The following is a 20948-nucleotide window of genomic DNA, read 5'->3' as shown; positions in this document are numbered from 1 at the left end:
GTTATGGTTTCAAACACAGGTTCTCTAAATGTAACTATTGCTCAATATACTTCTCCATTTGAGTTTCCCAAAATGAGCATCACTCATGCTGCACCAGTCACATTGTGAGTGATGACTCATGCCTAAACTAGCTGACAGTGATCTATCTGCATGATGCACTTTCTCGATTCCCAACAGCTGTCAAAAGACCACAACACTTTCAGATGAGGAAGGCAATCGGCCCATCTTAATTCATCCATCAAGTTTTGATCGCTCTCTGCGTGAAGAACAACCTCCTGAGGTCAGTCCTAAAGTTACCTTTTACTAGTTTGAACTTGTATTGCCTCATCTACTCCCAGTGATATTCCAGATTAACTTTTATCATACCATCTACTGTTCCAATATATCTCCATCAAATCATCTCAGAGACCTCCTTTCCAGGCTGAAACCCCCACCACCACCGCCCCCACCTGGCAGAAATCCGTGGGGAGGGGACAGTTAAAATGGAAAGGGGAACTTACCCATTCTGTCCCTGCCCTGATCTGGCAAGGACAGTCCCCTGAAGCCAACGGGGTTCTTCTTTAAATATGTAGCTTGGGTTCTGATGATGTCTAACCACACTGTTGACCTGAGGCCTGAACAGCGGAGCAATAGTGGCTTCCCTGCCAGAACAAAGCTACAAGGAGCTGGATCGAGAGCCAGAAGAGGCCCAGGTAAGTTTTGATTTTTTTTTAAAGTTTCCTTGTGGGCCAGGAGATAAGGAGCAGGAGTCAGTCAACTGTCAGTAGGTCATTGGTCAATGTTAGTTAGACACTGTGTGGCTGGGGAGCTGACTGGTGTGTGTCTGAAATTTATTGAAAGGAAATGTATTTATAGGAAGTATGCCAGATTAGGTGAATGGGCAAAACTGTGGCAGATGGAATTCAATGTAGACAAATGTGAGGTCATCCACTTTGGATCAAAAAAGGATAGAACAGGGTACTTTCTAAATGGTAAAAAGTTAAAAAACAGTGGATGTCCAAAGGGACCTAGGGGTACAGGTACATAGATCATTGAAGTGTCATGAACAGGTGCAGAAAATAATCAAGAAGGCAAATGGAATGCTGGCCTTTATATCTAGAGGACTAGAGTACAAGGGGGCAGAAGTTATGCTGCAGCTATACAAAACCCTGGTTAGACCGCACCTTGAGTACTGTGAGCAGTTCTGGGCACCGCACCTTCGGAAGGACATATTGACCTTGGAGGGAGTGCAGCGTAGGTTTACTAGAATGATACCCGGACTTCAAGGGTTAAGTTACGAGGAGAGATTACACAAATTGGGGTTGTATTCTCTAGAGTTTAGAAGGTTAAGGGGTGATCTGATCGAAGTTTATAAGATATTAAGGGAAACAGATAGGGTGGATAGAGAGAAACTATTTCCACTGGTTGGGGATTCTAGGACTAGGGGGCACAGTCTAAAAATTAGAGCCAGACCTTTCAGGAGCGAGATTAGAAAACATTTCTACACACAAAGGGTGGTAGAAGTTTGGAACTCTCTTCCGCAAACGGCAATTGATGCTAGCTCAATTGCTAAATTTAAATCTGAGACCGGTAGCTTTTTGGCAACCAAAGGTATTAAGGGATATGGGCCAAAGGCAGGTATATGGAGTTAGATCACAGATCAGCCATGATCTTATCAAATGGCGGAGCAGGCACGAGGGGCTGAATGGCCTACTCCTGTTCCTATGTTCCTATGAGAGCAGAGCAGAGTGAGCTGGTAAGGGAGTGAGTTGGGAACAAGGTGCAGAGGGTACAAGAAGGTGCTAAGTAAATTAACCAAGGATCAAAAGCTAAATGTTCATTTATTTATTCTTCTCTTAACATTAAATGATTTGGTAGATTAAGCAGCTATTAAACTTAAAAATATTGAAATTAATAAATGAGGCAAGGGGCATAAACCTAACTGGCAGCTTTAAGTAAGTAATAAAAAATAAATAAATAGCAACTGACACCAGTAAGACATGGGGCCCAGAATTTGCTGTATCAGGGCAACGAGCGGCGCCCACCGTTAGTTAGACTTGCCCGGGCCTGTTTAATCTCCATGATATTTTGCGCTGCAAGTTGCTGGAGGTGTGAGCTGGAAACGGCTCGGCGCCCTCTGCAGGGCATCTGGGACCTGAGTGAACAGGGCAAGCAACTGGGTATCTCCTTGACCAATCAGATTGTGAAATGAACAGCGCAAGGACTGAGAGGGAAGTGTAAATTAGAGTGGGTGAATTCAATGTTAAATCAGGTACAGAAAGAGAAATAAAGAGGGGGAAAGAAAGATTGGATTAAGAGAGAGAGAGAAATAAGAGACAGAATGGAAAAGTTCAAAAAAAAATTAATTACATTTTTTATAAACTCTCCAACAACAATTAAAACCTGAAGGAAAGAGACTCCACACTTGTAATCATTAATTTTCGGTGCCAGAGAGTTTGACTGGCAGTAATTAACACTTACCATGACGTTAAAAGGGTACTTAGATTGGAATGGACAAGATTTAACTTTCAGTGGCGAGTTTAGTTCGTATCTATCGCGAAAATACAGCAAATTGAGACAGTCACACCACATGGAGAGATACAGGTGCAGGAGGAGGAGTGTGTGACTGACACTGTCAGCAGGGCAAGGGGAACCTAGTGCAGATAAGGAAGCAGCCACCTCAGAAACTGGGCCTGTCCAATAGGTATGATGTATTTGCTACCTGTGGGGATGAGGAAGAAGGCTGTGGGGAGGATGGCCAGAATGTTAACCAGGGCACCGTGGATCAGGAGGCAGTCCGAGGGACAGGGGACGGGGGGAGAAGAATAGAAAAGTTATAGTTATTGGGTAATTGATAATTAGGGGAATAGAGGGTATCCTCTGTGGTCACGATCGAGAGCCCAGGAGGGTGTGTTGCTTACCTGGTGCCAGGGTAAGGGATAATCTCGAAAGAGCTGGAAAAGAATTTGCAAAAGGAAGGTGAAGAACAAATTGTCGTGGTCCATGTTGGAAACAACAACAATTTGCATTTATATAGCGCCTTTAACGTAGTAAAACCTCCCAAGGCGCTTCACAGGAGCGATTATCAAACAAAATTTCACACCGAGCCACATAAGGAGATATTAGGACAGGTGATCAAATGCTTTGTCAAAGAGGTAGGTTTTAAGGAGCGTCTTATAGGAGGAGAGAGAGGAGGAGAGGTTTAGGGAGGGAATTCCAGAGCTCAGCCCTAGGCAGCTGAAGGCACGGCCGCCAATGGTGGAGCGATTAAAATCGGGAATGCGCAAGAGGCAAGAATTGGAGGAGCGCAGAGATCTCGGAGGGTTGTAGGGCCGGAGTAGGTCACAGAGACAGGGAGGGGCGAGGCCACGGAGGGATTTGAAAACAAGGATGAGAATTTTAAAATCGAGGCACTCCTGGACTGGGAGCCAATGTAGGTCAGTGAGCACAGGGGTGATGGGAGAACAGGACTCGGTGTGAGTTAGGATACGGACAGCTCAAGTTTATGGAAGGAGGAAGATGGGAGGCCAGCCAGGAGACCATTGGAATAGTCCAATCTGGAGGTAACAAAGGCATGGATGAGGGTTTCAGCATCAGATGAGCTGAGGCAGGGTGGAGACGGGCGATGTTACGGAGCTGGAAGTAGGCGGTCATGGTGATGGAGTGGATATGTGGTTGGAAGCTCATCTCAGGGTCAAATAGGTTATGAACAGTCTGGTTCAGCCTCAGACAGTGGCCAGGGAGTCGGTGGCTCGGGAATGGAGTTTGCAGCGGGGACCAAAGACAATGAGCAAGACCATTATAGGAAAGAACAGGGAGAACGTCCTGCTGAGGGAGTATCAGGAGCTAGGAGCTAAATTAAAAAGCAGGACCTCGAGAGTGGTAATTTCCAGATTACTACCTGAGCCAGCTAATTGGCACAGGGACAAACAGATCAGGAAGGTGAACGTGTGGCTGAAAGACCGGGGTGGGAAGGAAAGATTCTATCTCATGGGACACTGGCACCAGTACTGGGACAGGAAGGAGCCGCACCATTGGGTCGGGGTCCGCCTGAATCGGAATGGGACCAAGTGGAAAGGATCAATGGGCCTGTAGAAATTACCTTAAACCAATAATAATAAGCTAAAAATATGAAAAGGAAGGGATAAGAGCAAAGGTCAGAGCACAAAAAGAGATAAAGATAATGGGCCAGATTTTGCTGCAGGCGGTGAACGAAGTGCCCCTGCCATTCATTACACTTATACTAGCCCACAGACTTTCTATGGGGTTTTGCGCGGCAGCTTGCTATCAATGGGGCAGCCAAACAGCGCAGCGCCCTCTACAGGGCATCTAGGACCTGTGTGAACAGGGCCAGCAACTGGGTATCCCCTTAACCAATCAGATTGAAGAATCGTTAACGAGCCGCGCAGAGTCCGAACCAGGAAGTGCAAGTGAGAATAGTGAATTCAATGTCAAATCAGGTACAGAAAGGGAAATAAAGAGAGAATGAAAGAAAGATTGGATTAAGAGAGAGAGAGAGAAAAATAAGAGACAGCAAGAAAAAGTAAAAACACAATGTTATTTACATTTTATTTAAATCTCCGACGATAATTAAAAGCTGAAGGAATGAGACTCCACACTTGTAAAAGTTAATAGTCAATGCCAGAGAGCTTGTTTGGCAGTAATTAAGACTTACCGCGGCGTTAAAAGGATGCTTAGACTGGAATGGGCCAGCCCTAACTTTCTGTAGTGAGTTTAGTCCATATCTGAGGTCAGTGCAGGAACTTTACACCTTTCAATACATTTGAACGGTGAGTCAGACGGCGAGACGCCGTTTTAAGGAGGAGGGCGGCCCGTGTCGGACAGCAAGTTCCAGATTTCCGTCTTTAACTGAGCATGTTCAGTCGTCGGAAGTCACTGTCCAATTTGTCCTTAAATAACGGTGAGCGCTGTTAGCATTACCCGTCATTTCACAGCAAAATCCAGCCACACTCTGGGAACAAGAAGAAAGTTATAGGAAGCAATAACGAAATAACTGTTACAAATAAAGCAGAAGTGATAAAAATAAAAACATATTGGCCCTGGAAATTGCTCATAAAATAAAAGGCAAATGGGAGAGCAAGTTCTGGCGAGCACACAGGCAGAGTCAAACGCAGAAACCCAGAAACTGCTCGGCCATTTGCCCCGCTCCTCCGAAAGCTGCGCGGGAAGGAGGTCTCGCCGGTGAAATGAACGGACCAGCGCGAACTTGCTCTCCTCCACAGCTGGAAACGAACTAATCTCTCCATAAAAGAGGTACGCTGGATATTTTAGTTCTAAACTAACTTTTGACCGGGTGTTAAGTCTCGATGACTGCCAAACAACCTCTCTGGCACAGAAAATTAACTTTTAAAAAGGCGGGCTATAAATTGGACAATTTTGTAGGCGTTACGCGGCCCTCCTAAGGACCCAAAATGGCGTCCAGAACGCACGTGCACGTTTCTAGCGTGACGTGCGCTGGATGCCATCTTGGTGAAGGTGTTTGCGCAGATAACAAGCGTAAAGTAAGGAGAATATGCTTTAGATTTCAAGGGACAGGTACGATTTTGGAACACAACGCTCCAGCCAACGCACTGTCTTAACCTCGCGCAGCTGAACAGGTCGTAAACAGCATGGAGGACCACTCACCAGCACTATTTAAAGGGATCATGCAGGAGTTCCAGGTTCGTAGCTGGGTTATTCCTTCTGGTTGCTGATGCATTTGTACCTGTTTTTGGGGGTCTCCTATACTTGAATACTCGGACTAGGGGACATAGCCTAAAAATTAGAGACAGGACTTACAGGAGTGAAGTTAGGAAACGCTTCTACACACAAAGGGTGGTAGAAATTTGCAACGCTCTTCTGCAAATGGCAATTGATGCCAGCTCAATTGTTAATTTTAAATTTGAAATTGATAGATTTTTGTTAACTAAAGACAGTAAGGGATATGGGGCTCAGGCGGGTATATGGAGTTAGGTATAAGGAAGTCATGATGAACCTTTATAAAACACTGGTTCGGTCACAACTGGAGTATTGTGTCCAGTTCTGGGCATTGCACTATACGAAGGATGTGAAGGCCTTAGAGAGGGTGCAGAAGAGATTTACTAGAATGATTCCAGGGATGAGGGTCTTTAGTTACGTGGACGGGCTGGAGAAGCTGAGATTGTTCTCCTTGGAACAGAGAAGGTTGTGAGGAGATTTGATAGAGGTATTCAAAATCATGAAGGGTCTAGACAGAGTAGATAGAGAGAAACTGTTCCCATTGGCGGAAGGGTCAAGAACCAGAGGACATAGATTTAAGGTGATTGGCAAAAGAATCAAAGGTGACATGAGGAGAAACTTTTTTACACAGTGAGTGGTTAGGATCTGGAATGCACTGCCCGAGGGGATGGTGGAGGCAGATTCAATCATGGCCTTCAAAAGGGAACTGGATAAGTACTTGAAAGGAAAAAATGTGCAGGGTTACGGGGATAGGGCAGGGGAGTGGGACTAGCTGGATTGCTGTTGCATAGAGCTGGCATGGAATCGATGGGCCAAATAGCCTCCTTCCATGCTGTAACCTTTCTATGAATCTATGATTTTATGTCACAGATCAGCCATGATCTCATTGAATGGCGGAACATGCTCGAGGGTCTAAATGGCCTACTCCTGTTCCTATATTCCTATTTCCTATAATAAAGTTTCAATACTCTACAGGGAGTGGGCTGGCTAGCTGACAGGCAATAGCAAGGGCACTGGTGGAGTGGCAGGGATGGGACAGGAATGCTGTCATCCTGAGAGAGGGACAGCAGGTTCATGTTCCACAGAGCCACTGCCACTTGCTGCCTCCTGTTATGCGTCACCTTCTCCTGCAAGAAAGTGGGACCTGTGTCGGTGAGTGTCCTGCAAGATGTTTGGGTGATGTGGCTGTCATGGTTGAATAGCTACCAGTGTGTGTGACCTGTGAGTTGTGGGTGGGGGCTTGCAAAAGTGGTAATGTGTGAGGGTGAGGGGAATCATCTGATTGGAAGAGTTGAGTCCTGATGGAAAGAGTTTATTGGTATGTGGGTGATGGGGGTGTAGTGTGTGGTGCAGTTGGTGGGAGACACCACTTGACAGTTGACCTCACTCACCTTGACCATTCATGCCAAAGCATTGAACTTCTTCCTGCACTGCATCCATGTTCATGATGCTATGCGCCTGGCGTTGACTTTGTCCCCTACTCCCTCCCACTGCCTCGGAAGCATATATCTGGAGGGCCTCTTGACCCCCCCACCACGGATATAGGATGCCCCTCCTTCTGTTCCCCTCTTGCACCAGGGTCTCTAGTGCATCATCAGAGAACCTTGGTGCATGCTCTCTCACAGGCCTGGTACCAACTCAGATCGGCAGGTTGGTGAGGTCTGGGGTGCAGATTGGAGGATGTGGGATTTAGTAGTGCGCAACCTTTATTCAATGTTTTAACATAACTCATCAGTGTGTAAACATAGGGATGGGAGCTGCATCTGTGTTTTACGTGTGCGATGTCTGATCTCCATGCGGACTATTATCTTATATTTTGCAAATAAGAGGTGCAGACTGCCTTTACATGGCCCTAGCCACTCGTGTGATATTGGGGCCCCCTGCTGGTGAGCAGCAAGGCCTGGCTGCTCGCAGGTAAATGACCAGGCAGCACAAATCTCACATGCTACCTGCGTCTCAATGACCGGGCACGGTTTTATCATGCACCGCAACCCCCGCGCCCGGATTTGGGGGTTATCGAATTTAAACCCCGCGGAGTGTCTGTAAGATTCTCAAAATTCACAGATTCCCCCGAAATTCAGAGAAAAACCCTAAGGAAAAGGACTTAGGACTCTTTTCTAACCATTTCAGGGTGATGAAATTTTGGGCCTAACAAAGGGTGATTCAAGGTCAAAAAACAAGATTTTGGTATTTTTTTAAAAAGGCATGTTTAGGCTTGTAAAGGAAAAGGCTGCAACAGGAGTTGGGATCAAGCTCTGTAATAGACGGTTGGAGTATTGGAGTTAATCAAACTGTCTGGGGAACTGTGTGACCTCACTCAGCCCCTACCAGACATTTACATTCAGACAATAGACCCACGGAAGAGCAGTCCCCACCCAAATTACAGGACCCAGCCAAAACATGCATCAAACAAATCCAATCACCCCACTCCATAGAAATCTCAGGCTCAGTCAGGAAACTCGAAACCTGAGCACAATGACTACAATCAATCAAGAGCTCAACAACTGATGAAACCATCCCGAAACCACTTCACACATTTGATAAACAAGTTAATCTTGACGAGCCCGCCAAAATCTCACAATAAACCGGGTCTGATTTGGTGCACAGATAGGGAGGCTTCAATTAGTATAATTGAAGGCTCATTTTCTCAAGAGTTCAGTTTCAGACAGGAGCTCAACAGCTCGGGAGACAACAGTTCAACAAGGCGAGGGGGCCACAGAAAGGAATTCTACAGGGAAGGTCAGCAGCTCTAGAAGCAGGCCGACACACAAGAAGAAACCAGAGCAACAGCCCCAGTGACCGTCAGACACCTCGCGGCAACAAGGGCCTTACGAAACAACCAACCGAATATTACCACCAACCAACCGGGTAATATTGGGCCACCGCGACCAAAGAAAACCAACTCGGGAGAAAACCGAAGATCCGCAAAGTTTCCACTCTACAATCTATTTCTGACTTACCTCTGGGTGAATTACGGTCAAGGGTTCGTTTGGTGAGCATTATCTCTGGCCCTTTAGAGTCCAACCTAGCTAGTCCAGTGGGATTGGGAGGGGTGAGGTATCTTTCCACTGTAATTTCCCTCGTGTGTACTGAAGTGTTCTCCATTTTATTAGAGTGTTAAGATTGTCGTGTTGTATTTCCTCTCTTGAATAAAGGTCAAAGTTTCTTGCACCAAAACCAGTTGTCTGCTGCACTTTGTCACAACCCCCAAATAAGTCCAAGGTCTAGAACCCAGGGAGTGGGAGCGATTCGAACCGCTCAGAAGTCAGAGGTGAAGCTGACACACCCCCTACATATCATTGCTTGCGATTTTAATTGTTGTCGGACATTGACAAAAAAATTACTTTTTCTGTCTGTCTCTTTTATCTGTCTTTTAATTCGATATTTTTCACGCCATCTTTATTTCACAGCTGACAGAAGCCCCGGGAAAGGACGCTGCTCTTTTTGCAGCTAGCCACTGAAGCAAGTTGCCGCCCAAAAGCCCGTGAATAGTTTGTGGGTGAGTTTATAACTAACGATCGGTGGGCGAGGTTCGTCCGCTGCTCAGTGCAATTTCTGGGCCATTGAATTGCCCGTCTAACAACGTACAGAGTATCAGCAACAAATAGTGTGATAAATCAAAAAGTGTGAGAAATACACCCTGTAAGGGCAGGGTGGAGACAGTCACTCAAATAAGAGTTCCATATAACAAATGCATGTAGCATAAGAAATAAGTTAGAAGCACAAATTCAGCTTAAGGGGTATGCTGTAGTAGCCGTTACAGAGACCTGGCTGCAACCTGGGCATGACTGGGATCTAAATATTCCAGGCTATAGGATCGTTAAAAAGGACAGGGAAATTGGGAAAGGAGGAAGAGAAGCAACATGAAAGCAAATGACAATATTACAGCAATGGAAATAAAGGATTTCAGTAAAGGTGAACAGGCAGTGGGAGCAGTATGGGTAGAATTAAGGAACAGCAAAGGATGTAAAACTCTGCTGGGAGTTGTCTACAAACTTCCTGACAGTAATGATGGGGAGGATGCATAAATACGGAGATCAGGAAGGCATGTAGATGTTATTAATGGGAGATTTTAATTTTTACATGGACTGGGAGAAACAGAATAGCACAAGTAATAAAGGCAATGAATTTCTAGAATGTATTTAGTCCAGTTTTCTGGAACTATGAGGGGGTTAAATTAAGTCACATAGCACCCATTTTTCAGGCGCTACACAGACTCCTAAGACCCCAAAATGGCGGGAAGGAAGCATGCACGCACTTCCAACCAGAAGTGAGCCGCCCCCCCACCCCCCCCCGTATTGGGTAAGGACAAACAGGAAATGTCCTTTACCTACGCCTGAAGCAAGCATTAGTCCCTTTGCATATATACATAAGAGGCCTGACGCCTGCTTCAGGTCCCCACTTGTTCTGGTGGCCTCAGGTAAAACGAACCCTAAACATGGCCTACACAAAAAAAAACAGGTAAATACTTACCACAATCACCACCGATCCCGAGATCCTCAACCTCCAATCTCCAGGCCCTGGCCCCAAACTCCAATGTCCCTCCCCCACGGCCCTGACCTCCAGGCCCCCTGACCTCCCTCCCCCCCCCCTCACCCCGGCCCCAATCTCCAAGCCCCTCAACACCCGATCGCCCTCTGGGATTTATTTAATACAAGTAAGAAAATGGTAATGGATAAAATAACGGGATTTAAGATAGACAAATCTCCAGGACCTGATGGTTTCCACCCCAAGGTAATCAAAAAAAAAAGTGGGGAAATTGCGTGTGCTTTAATCATAATTTTCCAAAGTTCTCCAGATTCAGGAATTGTGTCTTTGGATTAGAAAATTGCAAATGTCACTCCATTGTTTAAAAAAGGAGGGAGAGAAAAAAACAGGAAACTACAGGCCTGTCAGATTAACACCAGTTGTGGGAAGTTACTGGAATCTATCATCAGGGACAGAGTGGCTGAGCACTTGGACCAATATGAGCTGATTAGAGAGAGTTAACATGGATTTGTGACGGGCAGATCATGTCTGACTAATCTCGTTACATTTTTTTGAGGAGAGCACTAGCATGGCAGATGGGAGAGTGTCTATAGAATCATAGAATCATAGAAGTTTACAACATGGAAACAGGCCCTTCGGCCCAACATGTCCATGTCGCCCAGTTTATACCACTAAGCTAGTCCCAATTGCCTGCACTTGGCCCATATCCCTCTATACCCATCTTACCCATGTAACTGTCCAAATGCTTTTTAAAAGACAAAATTGTACCCGCCTCTACTACTGCCTCTGGCAGCTCGTTCCAGACACTCACCACCCTTTGAGTGAAAAAATTGCCCCTCTGGACCCTTTTGTATCTCTCCCCTCTCCCCTTAAATCTATGCCCCCTCGTTATAGACTCCCCTACATTTGGGAAAAGATTTTGACTATCTACCTTATCTATGCCCCTCATTATTTTATAGACTTCTATAAGATCACCCCTAAACCTCCTACTCTCCAGGGAAAAAAGTCTCAGTCTATCCAACCTCTCCCTATAAGTCAAACCATCAAGTCCCGGTAGCATCCTATCGATGTTGTCTGTACGTACTTCAAGAAGGCATTTGATAAACGTGAGGAAGTTATGCTTCAATTGCACAGAGCCTTGGTCAGACCCCACCTGGACTACAAATGTTCAGTTTTGGGCACTGAATCTTTCTTCAGATATATTGGCCTCGGTGAGTTTACAGCACAGATTCACCAGAATGATACCTGGGCTTAAGGGGATAAGTTATGAGGATAGGTTGCATAAACTTAGCTTGTCTTCCCTTGAGGTTAGAAATGTTGAAGGGTGATTTAATTGAGGTGTTTCAAATTATAAGAGGGTTGATGCAGAGAAACTATTCCATCTGGTAGATAAAATCAAGGACACGGGGACAAAATCCTAAAATTAGAGCTCGGCAGTTCAGGAGTGAAATCAGGAAGCATTTTTCACACAAAGGGTGGTGGAAATCTGGTGCTCTCTCCCCCAAAAGGCCATGAGACCTGGGTCAATTGAAAATTTCAAGGCAAGATTGACAGATTTTTATTGGGTAAGTGTATCAAGGGATAGGGATCAAAGATGGGTAAATAGAGTTAAGATACAGAGCAGCCATGATCTGATTGAATGGCGGAACAGGCTCGAGGGGCTGAATGGCCTACTCCTGTTCGTCTGATCCTCTGGGCCCCACAAGGAAACCTCGGGCCTCCCCTCCCTCAGGACTCCCCCCGCCCCGATATACTGACCTGACTGCCGGGGACCGTGCAGTCGTGTCCCGAGCAGCGGCCTCCTGCCTCACTAAACCCCACTCCCGCCCACCAGCCAGGCAGTGATTCCTGCCGGATTTGGGCAGGAGTCCAATCCACGTTATGGAAATGAGGCCCCGGAGCCAAAATCTCTCTGGGCTTTGAGTGGTGCCGGTATGTGGGTTTACCACTCTCCCCGGCCCACGCCCCCACCAACGCAACAATCCCCCCTCCCAGTAAAAAACGCCTCCCAAGTGTCTCCAGCCACTCCTCGTAACTCAGACATGGAGCAGACTCACGGTCCTTCTCTAAAATGCTACTAGCATTTGAATGTCTCCCTTGTTTCTCAGCAAACAGAACAGTACACAGAACTCAAGGTGTGATCTGACCAGAGTACTCTACAGTTTTGATTGTGACTTACTGCGTCTTTTGGCTGTGCAGTTCACCATTCCACTGGCAATGCTGCCCTGCGTTGGTTGGACATGTTGGGGGTAATACTAACATTCAGCCGTGGTGTAAAACAGGTGATATCGGATTGGTCGTTATAGGGATACTGGAGTAAATGGAAAGGAAAATCAGTGAGGATCTATAACCGGCGGCTAATCCACTTAACACCACCGCCAAAAGTTAAAATTACCTCACTGAGCTTTGAGTCCGCTGAGAATCTTGGGGTCTCTGTCAACTTCATCCTGAGCTATATCAACGCCATCCATGAAGTATATATGATCCTCAGTTTTCCTTTCCCTGTGTAATACTCCCCATTTGTCTGCATTAAATTTCCTCTGCCATTGTTCAGCCCACTCACATATTTTGTTCAGCTCATTCAGTGCTGTTTAAAGGGATCATGCTGCACTCACAGGTTGGTTGCTGGATTATTTCTTCTGGCCGCTGGTCGACTTGTTTTTGGAGGATTTCTGGAGTTGTTCAAACTTTCAGTAATCCACAGGGATTGGTCTGGCTTCTCTTACAGTCCTGTTTGTGCCTCTTGGAATATACTGCACAAAGAAGCTGCCTCCAGGGGTGGGTGGCCTGGTGGGGTTTCCTCAGGGAATTGAATCTAACTGGGAGAATGAAGAGAGGCCACACGGAGCTGGACAAACTACCAGAACAGGGAGGGGGAGGAGTAGAGCACTCAGCAGGAGACCATATCCGCAGAGGGTCTTCAGGGAGTAATTCGCTTACCTCAAGTTTAGCGATGACCAGTGTATGAGGCATCTTCGCTTCACCAAGGAGGTGGTCACTGAAATCTGTCACCTGCTGCAGCCACAACTACAGCCTCAGAGCAGGGCATGGACCGCACTGGTCAAGGTCACCGCTGCTGTAATATTTTATGCCGCTGGCTCATTTCAGGTTGCAGCTGAAGATATAAGTAACATCTCGCAATTTGCAGTGCACTGCTGTATAAGGGAGATCACTGAGGCTTTCTATACAATGAGGAACATGTACATCTCATTCCCACTTACCAGAGACAAACAGGAGGAGGCAGCACGAGGTTTTGCTCAGATTGCCAGCTTCCCCATGGTGCAGGGTGCCATTGACTACATTAACATTGCCTTGCGTGCTCCTCATGTCAACTCTGCAATCTTCATCAACAGAAAGGGATTTCACTCCCGCAACATGCAACTGGTGTGTGACCACAGACAGCGCATCATGCAGGTAAATGCCCGCTATCCTGGCAGCTGTCATGATTCATTCATTCTGCGGCAGTCCTCTGTTCCACCTGTATATGATCCAGCACGGCAAGTCAAAGGCTGGCTACTGGGAACATTCAATACTCACTCAGCTGAGTACTGCAGGGCTCCTCCAGAGCGGTCCAGGCAGCGGAAGTGTTACTCGATGACGCCGATGGTCTGCTCTATGATGTTCCGTGTGGCAACCTGGCTCTCGTTGTAGACCTGCTGTGCAGGTGTGTGTGGGTTCCTGATCAGAGTCATGAGCCATGTCATGAGGGGATAACCCTTGTCGCCCAGTAGCCAGCCTTTGACTTGCCGTGCTGGTTCAGATAAAAGTGGAACAGAGGACTGCCGCAGAATGAATGAATCATGACGGCTGCCAGGATAGCGGGCATTTACCTGCATGATGCGCTGTCTGTGGTCACACACCAGTTGCATGTTGAGGGAGTGAAATCCCTTTCTGTTGATGAATATGGCTGCGTTCAGATGAGGAGCACGCAAGGCAATGTGCGAACAGCCAATGGCACCCTGCACCATGGGGAAGCCTGCAGTCCATGCAAAACATCGTGCTCACTCCTCCTGCTTGTCTCTGGCAATAGGGAATGAGATGAATTGTGTTTCTCATTGTATGGAGAGCCTCAGTGACCTCCCTTATACTGCAGCGCACTGCAAACTGTGAGATGTTGCTTATATCTCCAGCAGCAGCCTGAAAGGAGCCCGAGGCATAAAAATCAAGAGCCACGGTGACCTTGACAGCCACAGGCAGTGCGGTCCATGCCCTGCTCTGAGGCTGCAGTTGTGGCTGCAGTAACTGACAGATTTCAGTGACTGCCTCCTTTGTGAAGTGAAGACGCCTCATACACTGGTCATCGCTGAAGTTGAGGTAAGAGAATTGCTCCTTGAAGACGCTCTGCGGATATGGCCTCCTGCTGAGTGCCCTGCTCCTCCTCCTCCCTCTTCTCGCAGCTTGTCCTGCTCTGCGTGGCCCCTCTCCATTCTCCCAGTCATGTCCAATTCCCAGAGGAAACCCTACCAGGCCACCCATGTCTGGAAGAAACTCCTTTCAGCATAATATGTTAAATGGCACAAAAAGGACTGCAGGACCAGCCAGACCACTCCCTGTGGAACACTGAAACTTCAGCCGAGTATAGGAAACCTCCAAAAACGCATACAATTGCACCAGCCAGAAGAAACAATCCAGCAACCAACCTGTAAGTACTTTATGATCTCTTCAAACGCCGTGTTCAGCTGTGCGAGGTTAAGCCAGGGCGTAGGCTGGAGAGTGGAGTTCCAAAATGGCAGCGGTGGCTTCAAACCAGCGTTACCCGCTGATCCAGGTGATAATCCGCCTGCTCTACATGCTGCCAGCGGTCGGGAGGCACACGCACAAACCCCTTTACTAACATGGCGTCCTACGCATTTCCCGTCGGAAGTGTGAGCGCGCATCTCGGACGTCATAGTGAAACCTTACAAAACCGCCCAATTTATCACCCATTCTGCTTCATAGGGAGGAAGGGCTCCTTTATGGGAGTGGCCTTTATTGCTGAGTATGAGCAGCGTAAATGTCGAGAAATGTAACAGGAGTTTCCATGAATGCCAACCACCCATTTGACCAAACAATTCCTTGAGTAAAGACGATTTGTCACAGTTTCCACTTGCTATTTTTGTAGAACTGAAACCCAAGGTTGGAGCATAACAGAAGCCATTGGTCCCCACCAGTGCAGCTTCTGCATTTTGTCAAACTTTTGTGCAAAGTGCTGGGGATATAAGGAAATAACTGATAACTGAATTTTTACTTCAGTGGTTTTGCCAAAAGTACGTTAGATATTGATGTTTCTTTCTCCTCCACAGTTCTACGACACAGACCACTATACTACCAGCTGGACACTCAACCATGTTGAACACAACTGGTCACTCCTGGGCTCTGACAGATGATTATGATTATAATGATTCAAACTTGTCGGTGGATTACAACGGTTACGTTATATTGTGTGAGAATTCTGATGCCAACTTATTCGGAACCACTTTTACAGCAGTCTTGTACAGCCTGGTCTTTATTTTCAGCCTGGTTGGGAATACTTTAGTTTTGTGGATCCTGGTGAGATACGAGAAGCTGAAAAGTATAGCAGACATCTTTATTCTGAATCTGGCCATCTCCGATTTACTTTTTGCCTTCTCGCTCCCATTCTGGGCTGTGGATCATACCCATGGATGGATCTTTGGCAATGCCATGTGCAAAATAATGAGTTCGATGTTCTTCGTCGGTTACTACAGCGGGATCATGCTGCTGACCTTGATGACTGCCGACCGATACTTTGCGGTGGTGCATGCTCTGTTTGCTGTCAGAACCAGGAAGATCTGTTATGCTGTGGCAGCCAGTTTTGTGGTTTGGGGAATTAGCATCTCAGCAACAGTCCCCGAGTTGATCTTCTCTGGTATTATAGATTATGGAGAGCGAAGCATCTCCTGTGGAAGTATCTACCCAAGTGAGAGTGGGCATATATGGCAACTGTTGGGATATTATCAGCAAAATCTCTTGTTCTTCTTAATTCCATTTGCTGTTATCGTGTTCTGTTACTATAGAATTCTCAACACAGTCATTAGGCGTAAAGCAAGGAGGAAACTCAAAACAGTGAAAGTTATCTTCTGTATTGTGGTGGTGTTCTTTGTGTGTTGGGCACCTTACAATGTCGTTATCTTCCTGCTGTCTTTGTCTGAACTCCAAGTCCCAGCGTTCTCAACCTGTGAGGTAGACAAGCACCTGCTTTATGCGTTTTACATTTGTCGGAACTTAGCTTATTTCCACTGCTGTCTAAATCCCTTCTTTTATGCTTTTGTGGGTACAAAGTTCAGGAAACATTTAATTCAGATAGTGAGTAAATGGTCCCCCTGTGTCAAAGTTTGCAAAGAAACCGGCAGCAGCGGCACCAAACAAAACAACTCCCAGAATTGTTCAGATATTGAGCTGCGCCTTCAATCAGGGCTTGAAATGTAGGGCCAAACATCCGAGGGCAGATTCCCGCCGTAACTAAGTGGCCTGTTGGAGGCAGAGCCTCCAGCTGCCCCAAACATGGCCATCAGATGCAGCCCCCCTCAGCCCAGCATTCCTCCGTTGAATTCTCCAGGGCCTCAAAAATGGCTGCTGTCCAGGAAGCAGCCCTAATGGTGTGTCCATCCACCATTTGTGGACAAGTTATGGAACCAGACGGTTCGCCAGGGTCAGCGGCAGAACAATCCAAGGGTAAGTGGCCCATGGATTTCCAGCCCATGGATTTCCAACCCCATTGTCATTGGATGGGATGGTCCTGACAATTCCCCCCTCTCCCCAGATGGGATGGTCCTGGTAGTTCCCCCCCCCTCTCCCCAGGTGGGATGGTCCTGACACTCCCCCCCTCTCCCCAGATGGGATGGTCCTGACAATCCTCCCTCCCCCACCTCACCAGATGGGATGATCCTGATACGTTCCCCCCCCCCCATCGGTTGGGATGGTCCTGGCACTGCCCCACCCCCCACCAGATGGAATAGTCCTGACAATCCTCCCACCCCCCACCAGATGGGATGTTCCTGATACATCCCCTCCCCCCCACCAGATGGGATGGTCCTGATACTTCGCCCCCCCCATTCCCGCCCCCACCATACAAAACAAATTATTACTAACATATAACTGAGTACTATCAGATTATAATTTTGTACTTACCGGGCCAGATTTTGCTGTAGCAGGGCATCTAACGGGGTCTGCCGTTAGTTAGACGTGTCCCTAAACGCTTCAACTCAAGAAATGTTTTGCGTGGCGAGTTTCTGAAAGTGCGAGCCGATAACGTCAAGGAAAACAGGGAATCTGGGACCTGAGAGAACAGGGCGAACAATTGGGAATCTCCTTAATCAATCAGATTGAAGGATTGGGAAATAAACAGCACAAGGACTGAGAAGGAGGGTGAATTAGAGTGGGTGAATCCAATGTCAAATCAGGTACAGAGAGAGAAATGAAGAGAGGGAAGGAAAGATTGGATTGGGAGCGAGAGCAAAAAGAGACAGGGAGGAAAAGTAAGAAAAAATATATAAAATTTAAAATCTGACATTTTTAAAATCTCCCCAAAAAATTGAAGGAATGAGACTCCACACTTGTAATAGTTAATTTTCAGTTCCAGAGAGGTTGATTGGCAGAAATTAACACTTATCACGTTGTTAAAAGAGTGCTTATGCTTTTTACAACTAGCCCGTAATATCTGCGGTGAGTTTAGTTCGTATCTACCGCATCTACAAATACAGCGACTTCACACCATTCAGTGGATTTTAATGGTGAGGCAGACAGCGAGATGCCGTTTTCGCGAAGCTAATGGTGGAGTGACACAACTCCGACAGCAACTTCTGGACTTCCCTGTTTACCCGCGCATCAGCCCCGCGCCTGAAGTTGCTGTACCATTTACCAGTAAATAACGGTGAGTGCCATTAGCCTCACCGTTATTTTAACAGCAAATTCTGGCCCATTGTGTGATTTGGGTTTCTATTATATGCACTTTAAGTCAAACCATATTATTGTACAATGCTTGGAATAAAAGATTGAGGTCTGAGTTTACTGCATTTCAGCAAAAATAATACCGTAAAATATAGAAAGCTATATGATAACATGTTGTGCTAAATTTTCTGAGCAGCAAGGCACCTCTCCCGCTGCCAGTACGTCTTAGAAAATTATGGGCGCAGTGCCCACAAGATTCTGATATATGTTGGCGGTGATGAGATACCTCATTGCTGCCACTGACTCTGAAAATTTAAGTGATTATATCAATGTCAATCATTTTTCTGAAAGTCCTACTTGTAGAAATAGAATTTAATAAAATAATTATCTGCAAATTAATTCAGTATTGGACTGTAATGTGAAATGAAAATCGCACAAGAAAAATGAGAAATAAGAAAAGGCTATTCAAAAGCTTGAATCTGCAAGACCAGGTAAGTAAGTGTGTGCGCACTGATTACTCTTTTGATGGATTTAGGTAGGCTGTACAAGTAAGAGGCAATCAAGTTGCAAGATGTCAAAGGAGTGAGACAGCAGCTAAATGAGTAGAGGGAGTTCAGCCAGACCAGTGTTTTGCACTGAAGTGTTGACTTGAAGCTCCTTTCAGTTATTTGAGTTATTATTCAACACCATCCAGGACAAACCAGCCCGCTTGATTGGCACCCCATCCACCACCCTAAACATTCACTCCCTTCACCACCGGCGCACAGTGGCTGCAGTGTGTACCATCCACAGGATGCACTGCAGCAACTCGCCAAGGCTTCTTCGACAGCACCTCCCAAACCCGCGACCTCTACCACCAAGAAGGACGCATGGGAACAACACCACCTGCACGTTCCCCTCCAAGTCACACACCATCCCGACTTGGAAATATATCGCCGTTCCTTCATCGTCGCTGGGTCAAAATCCTGGAACTCCCTTCCTAACAGCACTGTGGGAGAACATTCACCACATGGACCTCAGGGGTTCAAGAAGGCTGCTCACCACCACCTTCTCAAGGGCATTTAGGGATGGGCAATAAATGCTGGCCTTGCCAGCGACGCCCACATCCCATGAACGAATAAAAAAAAGTTTCCTACAGCACAGACGGAGGCCATTCAGCCAATCATGCCCGTGCCATCTCTTTGGTAGAGTTATCCAATTAGACATACTCCCCTGCTCTCTCCCCATTAGTCTTTGAGGGCATTTATTATAGCTGCTTAGTGTAAACCTGTGTTTTATAGAACTTGAAAGTTGTGGGAGTTTGTGGAAACCATGATAAATACAGGCGTAAAAAATGTCTCCAGGTAGATTCTCTCAAGCTAAAATTACTGAGCTTGAGAAACAATTGGAAAAACACGGCATTATAGGAGAGAGTGGGTGGGAGTGAGCCCCGCAGCTAGAAAATAATGGAGCAGAGGAAGAAGAATGTACTGGAAAATACCCAACATTTTCATTAAATCGCATCTCTCTGGTACATTAAATCTCACACTGTTCAATCCTCTAATACATGAAAACTCCCACTCAAGTTGAACCCACTAGTACACGAACACTCACAATGAAATTCAACCAGAGTAATTCCTGGGTACTTGACGTCTAGAAAAGACAGGTAGAATGGAGAAGGAAGGGGCTGTAGCCCTGATAATAAAGGATGACAGAAGGACAGTAGTGAGAAAGGATCTTGGCTCAGAAGATCAGAAAGGAGAATCGGTATGGGCAGAGATAAGAAATAACAAGGGGCAGAAAACATTGATGGGAGTAGTTTATAGGCCCCCTAACAGTAACTATACCATTGGACAGAGTATTAATCAAGAAATAAGAGGAGTTTGTAACAGAGGAAGTGCAATATTGATGGGGGACTTTAATCTTCATATAGACTGAGCAAATCAAATTGGCAAAAGTAGTCTGGAGGACGAGTTCATGGAATGGATTCAAGACAGTTTCTTAGAACAATATGTCATGGAACCAACCAGGGAACGGGCTATTTTAGATCTTCCATTGTGTAATGAGACAGGGTTAATTAGTAATCTCACAGTAAAGGATCGTCTGGGGAAGAGTGATCATAATATAATAGAATTTCACTTTGAGTTTGAGAGTGACGTACTTAAATCCGAAACTAGAGTCTTAAACTTAAATAAAGCCAATTACATAGGTATAAGGGACAAGTTGGCTAAGGAAGATTGGGAAATTAGATTAAAAGGTATGATGGTGGATAAGCAATGGCAAACATTTAAAGAAGTATTTCAGAATTCTTAACAAATATATATTCTATTGAGGAATAAAAACTCCACGGGAAAAGTGATCGAACCATGGCTAACTAAAGAAGTTAAGGATAGTATTAGATTAAAAGAAGAGGCCTATAATGTTGCCAAGAAGAGTAGTAAGCCTGAGGATTGGGAGAGTTTTAGAAACCAGCAAAGGATGACCAAGAAATTGATAAAAAGGGAGAAAATAGAATATGAGAGTAAACTAGCAAGAAATATAAAAACAGATTATAAAAGATTTTACAAGTATGTAAAAAGGAAGAGAGTAGCAAAAGTAAATGTTGGTCCCTTAGAGGCTGAGACAGGAGAAATTATAATGGGGAATAAGGAAATGGCAGAGACATTAAACAAATATTTTGTATCTGTCTTCACAGCAGAAGACACAAAAAGCATTCCAGAAATAGTGGGGAACCAAGGGTCTAATGAGAGTGAGGAACTTAAAGTAATTAATATTAGTAAAGAAAAAGTACTGGAGAAATTAATGGGACTAAAAGCTAACAAATCCCCTGGACCTGATGGCCTACATCCGAGGGTTCTAAAAGAGGTGGCTGCAGAGATAGTGGATGCATTGGTTGT

The 20948-nt window shown here is 45.9% G+C and overlaps 1 protein-coding gene across 4 annotated transcripts; it reads left to right on the top strand.

Moving 5' to 3' along the window:
• The first annotated feature begins 201 nt into the window (after window positions 1-201).
• Window positions 202-18471, top strand: LOC137334953 (chemokine XC receptor 1-like). 4 transcript variants are annotated; one of them, XM_068000066.1, is made up of 4 exons: window positions 209-280; window positions 5522-5660; window positions 9108-9196; window positions 15468-18471. In XM_068000066.1, the coding sequence occupies exon 4, from the start codon at window positions 15511-15513 to the stop codon at window positions 16609-16611; it is 1101 nt and encodes a 366-aa protein (XP_067856167.1). In that variant the 5' UTR covers window positions 209-280; window positions 5522-5660; window positions 9108-9196; window positions 15468-15510; the 3' UTR covers window positions 16612-18471. The 4 variants fall into 4 exon arrangements, with proteins under 4 accessions (XP_067856150.1, XP_067856167.1, XP_067856156.1 ...); XM_068000055.1 differs by having other exon boundaries at window positions 215-692; XM_068000049.1 differs by lacking the exon at window positions 5522-5660 and having other exon boundaries at window positions 202-280.
• The last annotated feature ends 2477 nt before the right edge of the window (window positions 18472-20948 follow it).

Source organism: Heptranchias perlo, chromosome 2 (assembly GCF_035084215.1).
Source record: "Heptranchias perlo isolate sHepPer1 chromosome 2, sHepPer1.hap1, whole genome shotgun sequence".
NCBI classification, from domain to species: domain Eukaryota; kingdom Metazoa; phylum Chordata; class Chondrichthyes; order Hexanchiformes; family Hexanchidae; genus Heptranchias; species Heptranchias perlo.
The sequence above is the reverse complement of the archived record's forward strand: the minus strand, read 5'-3'. Positions and strand labels throughout refer to the sequence as shown.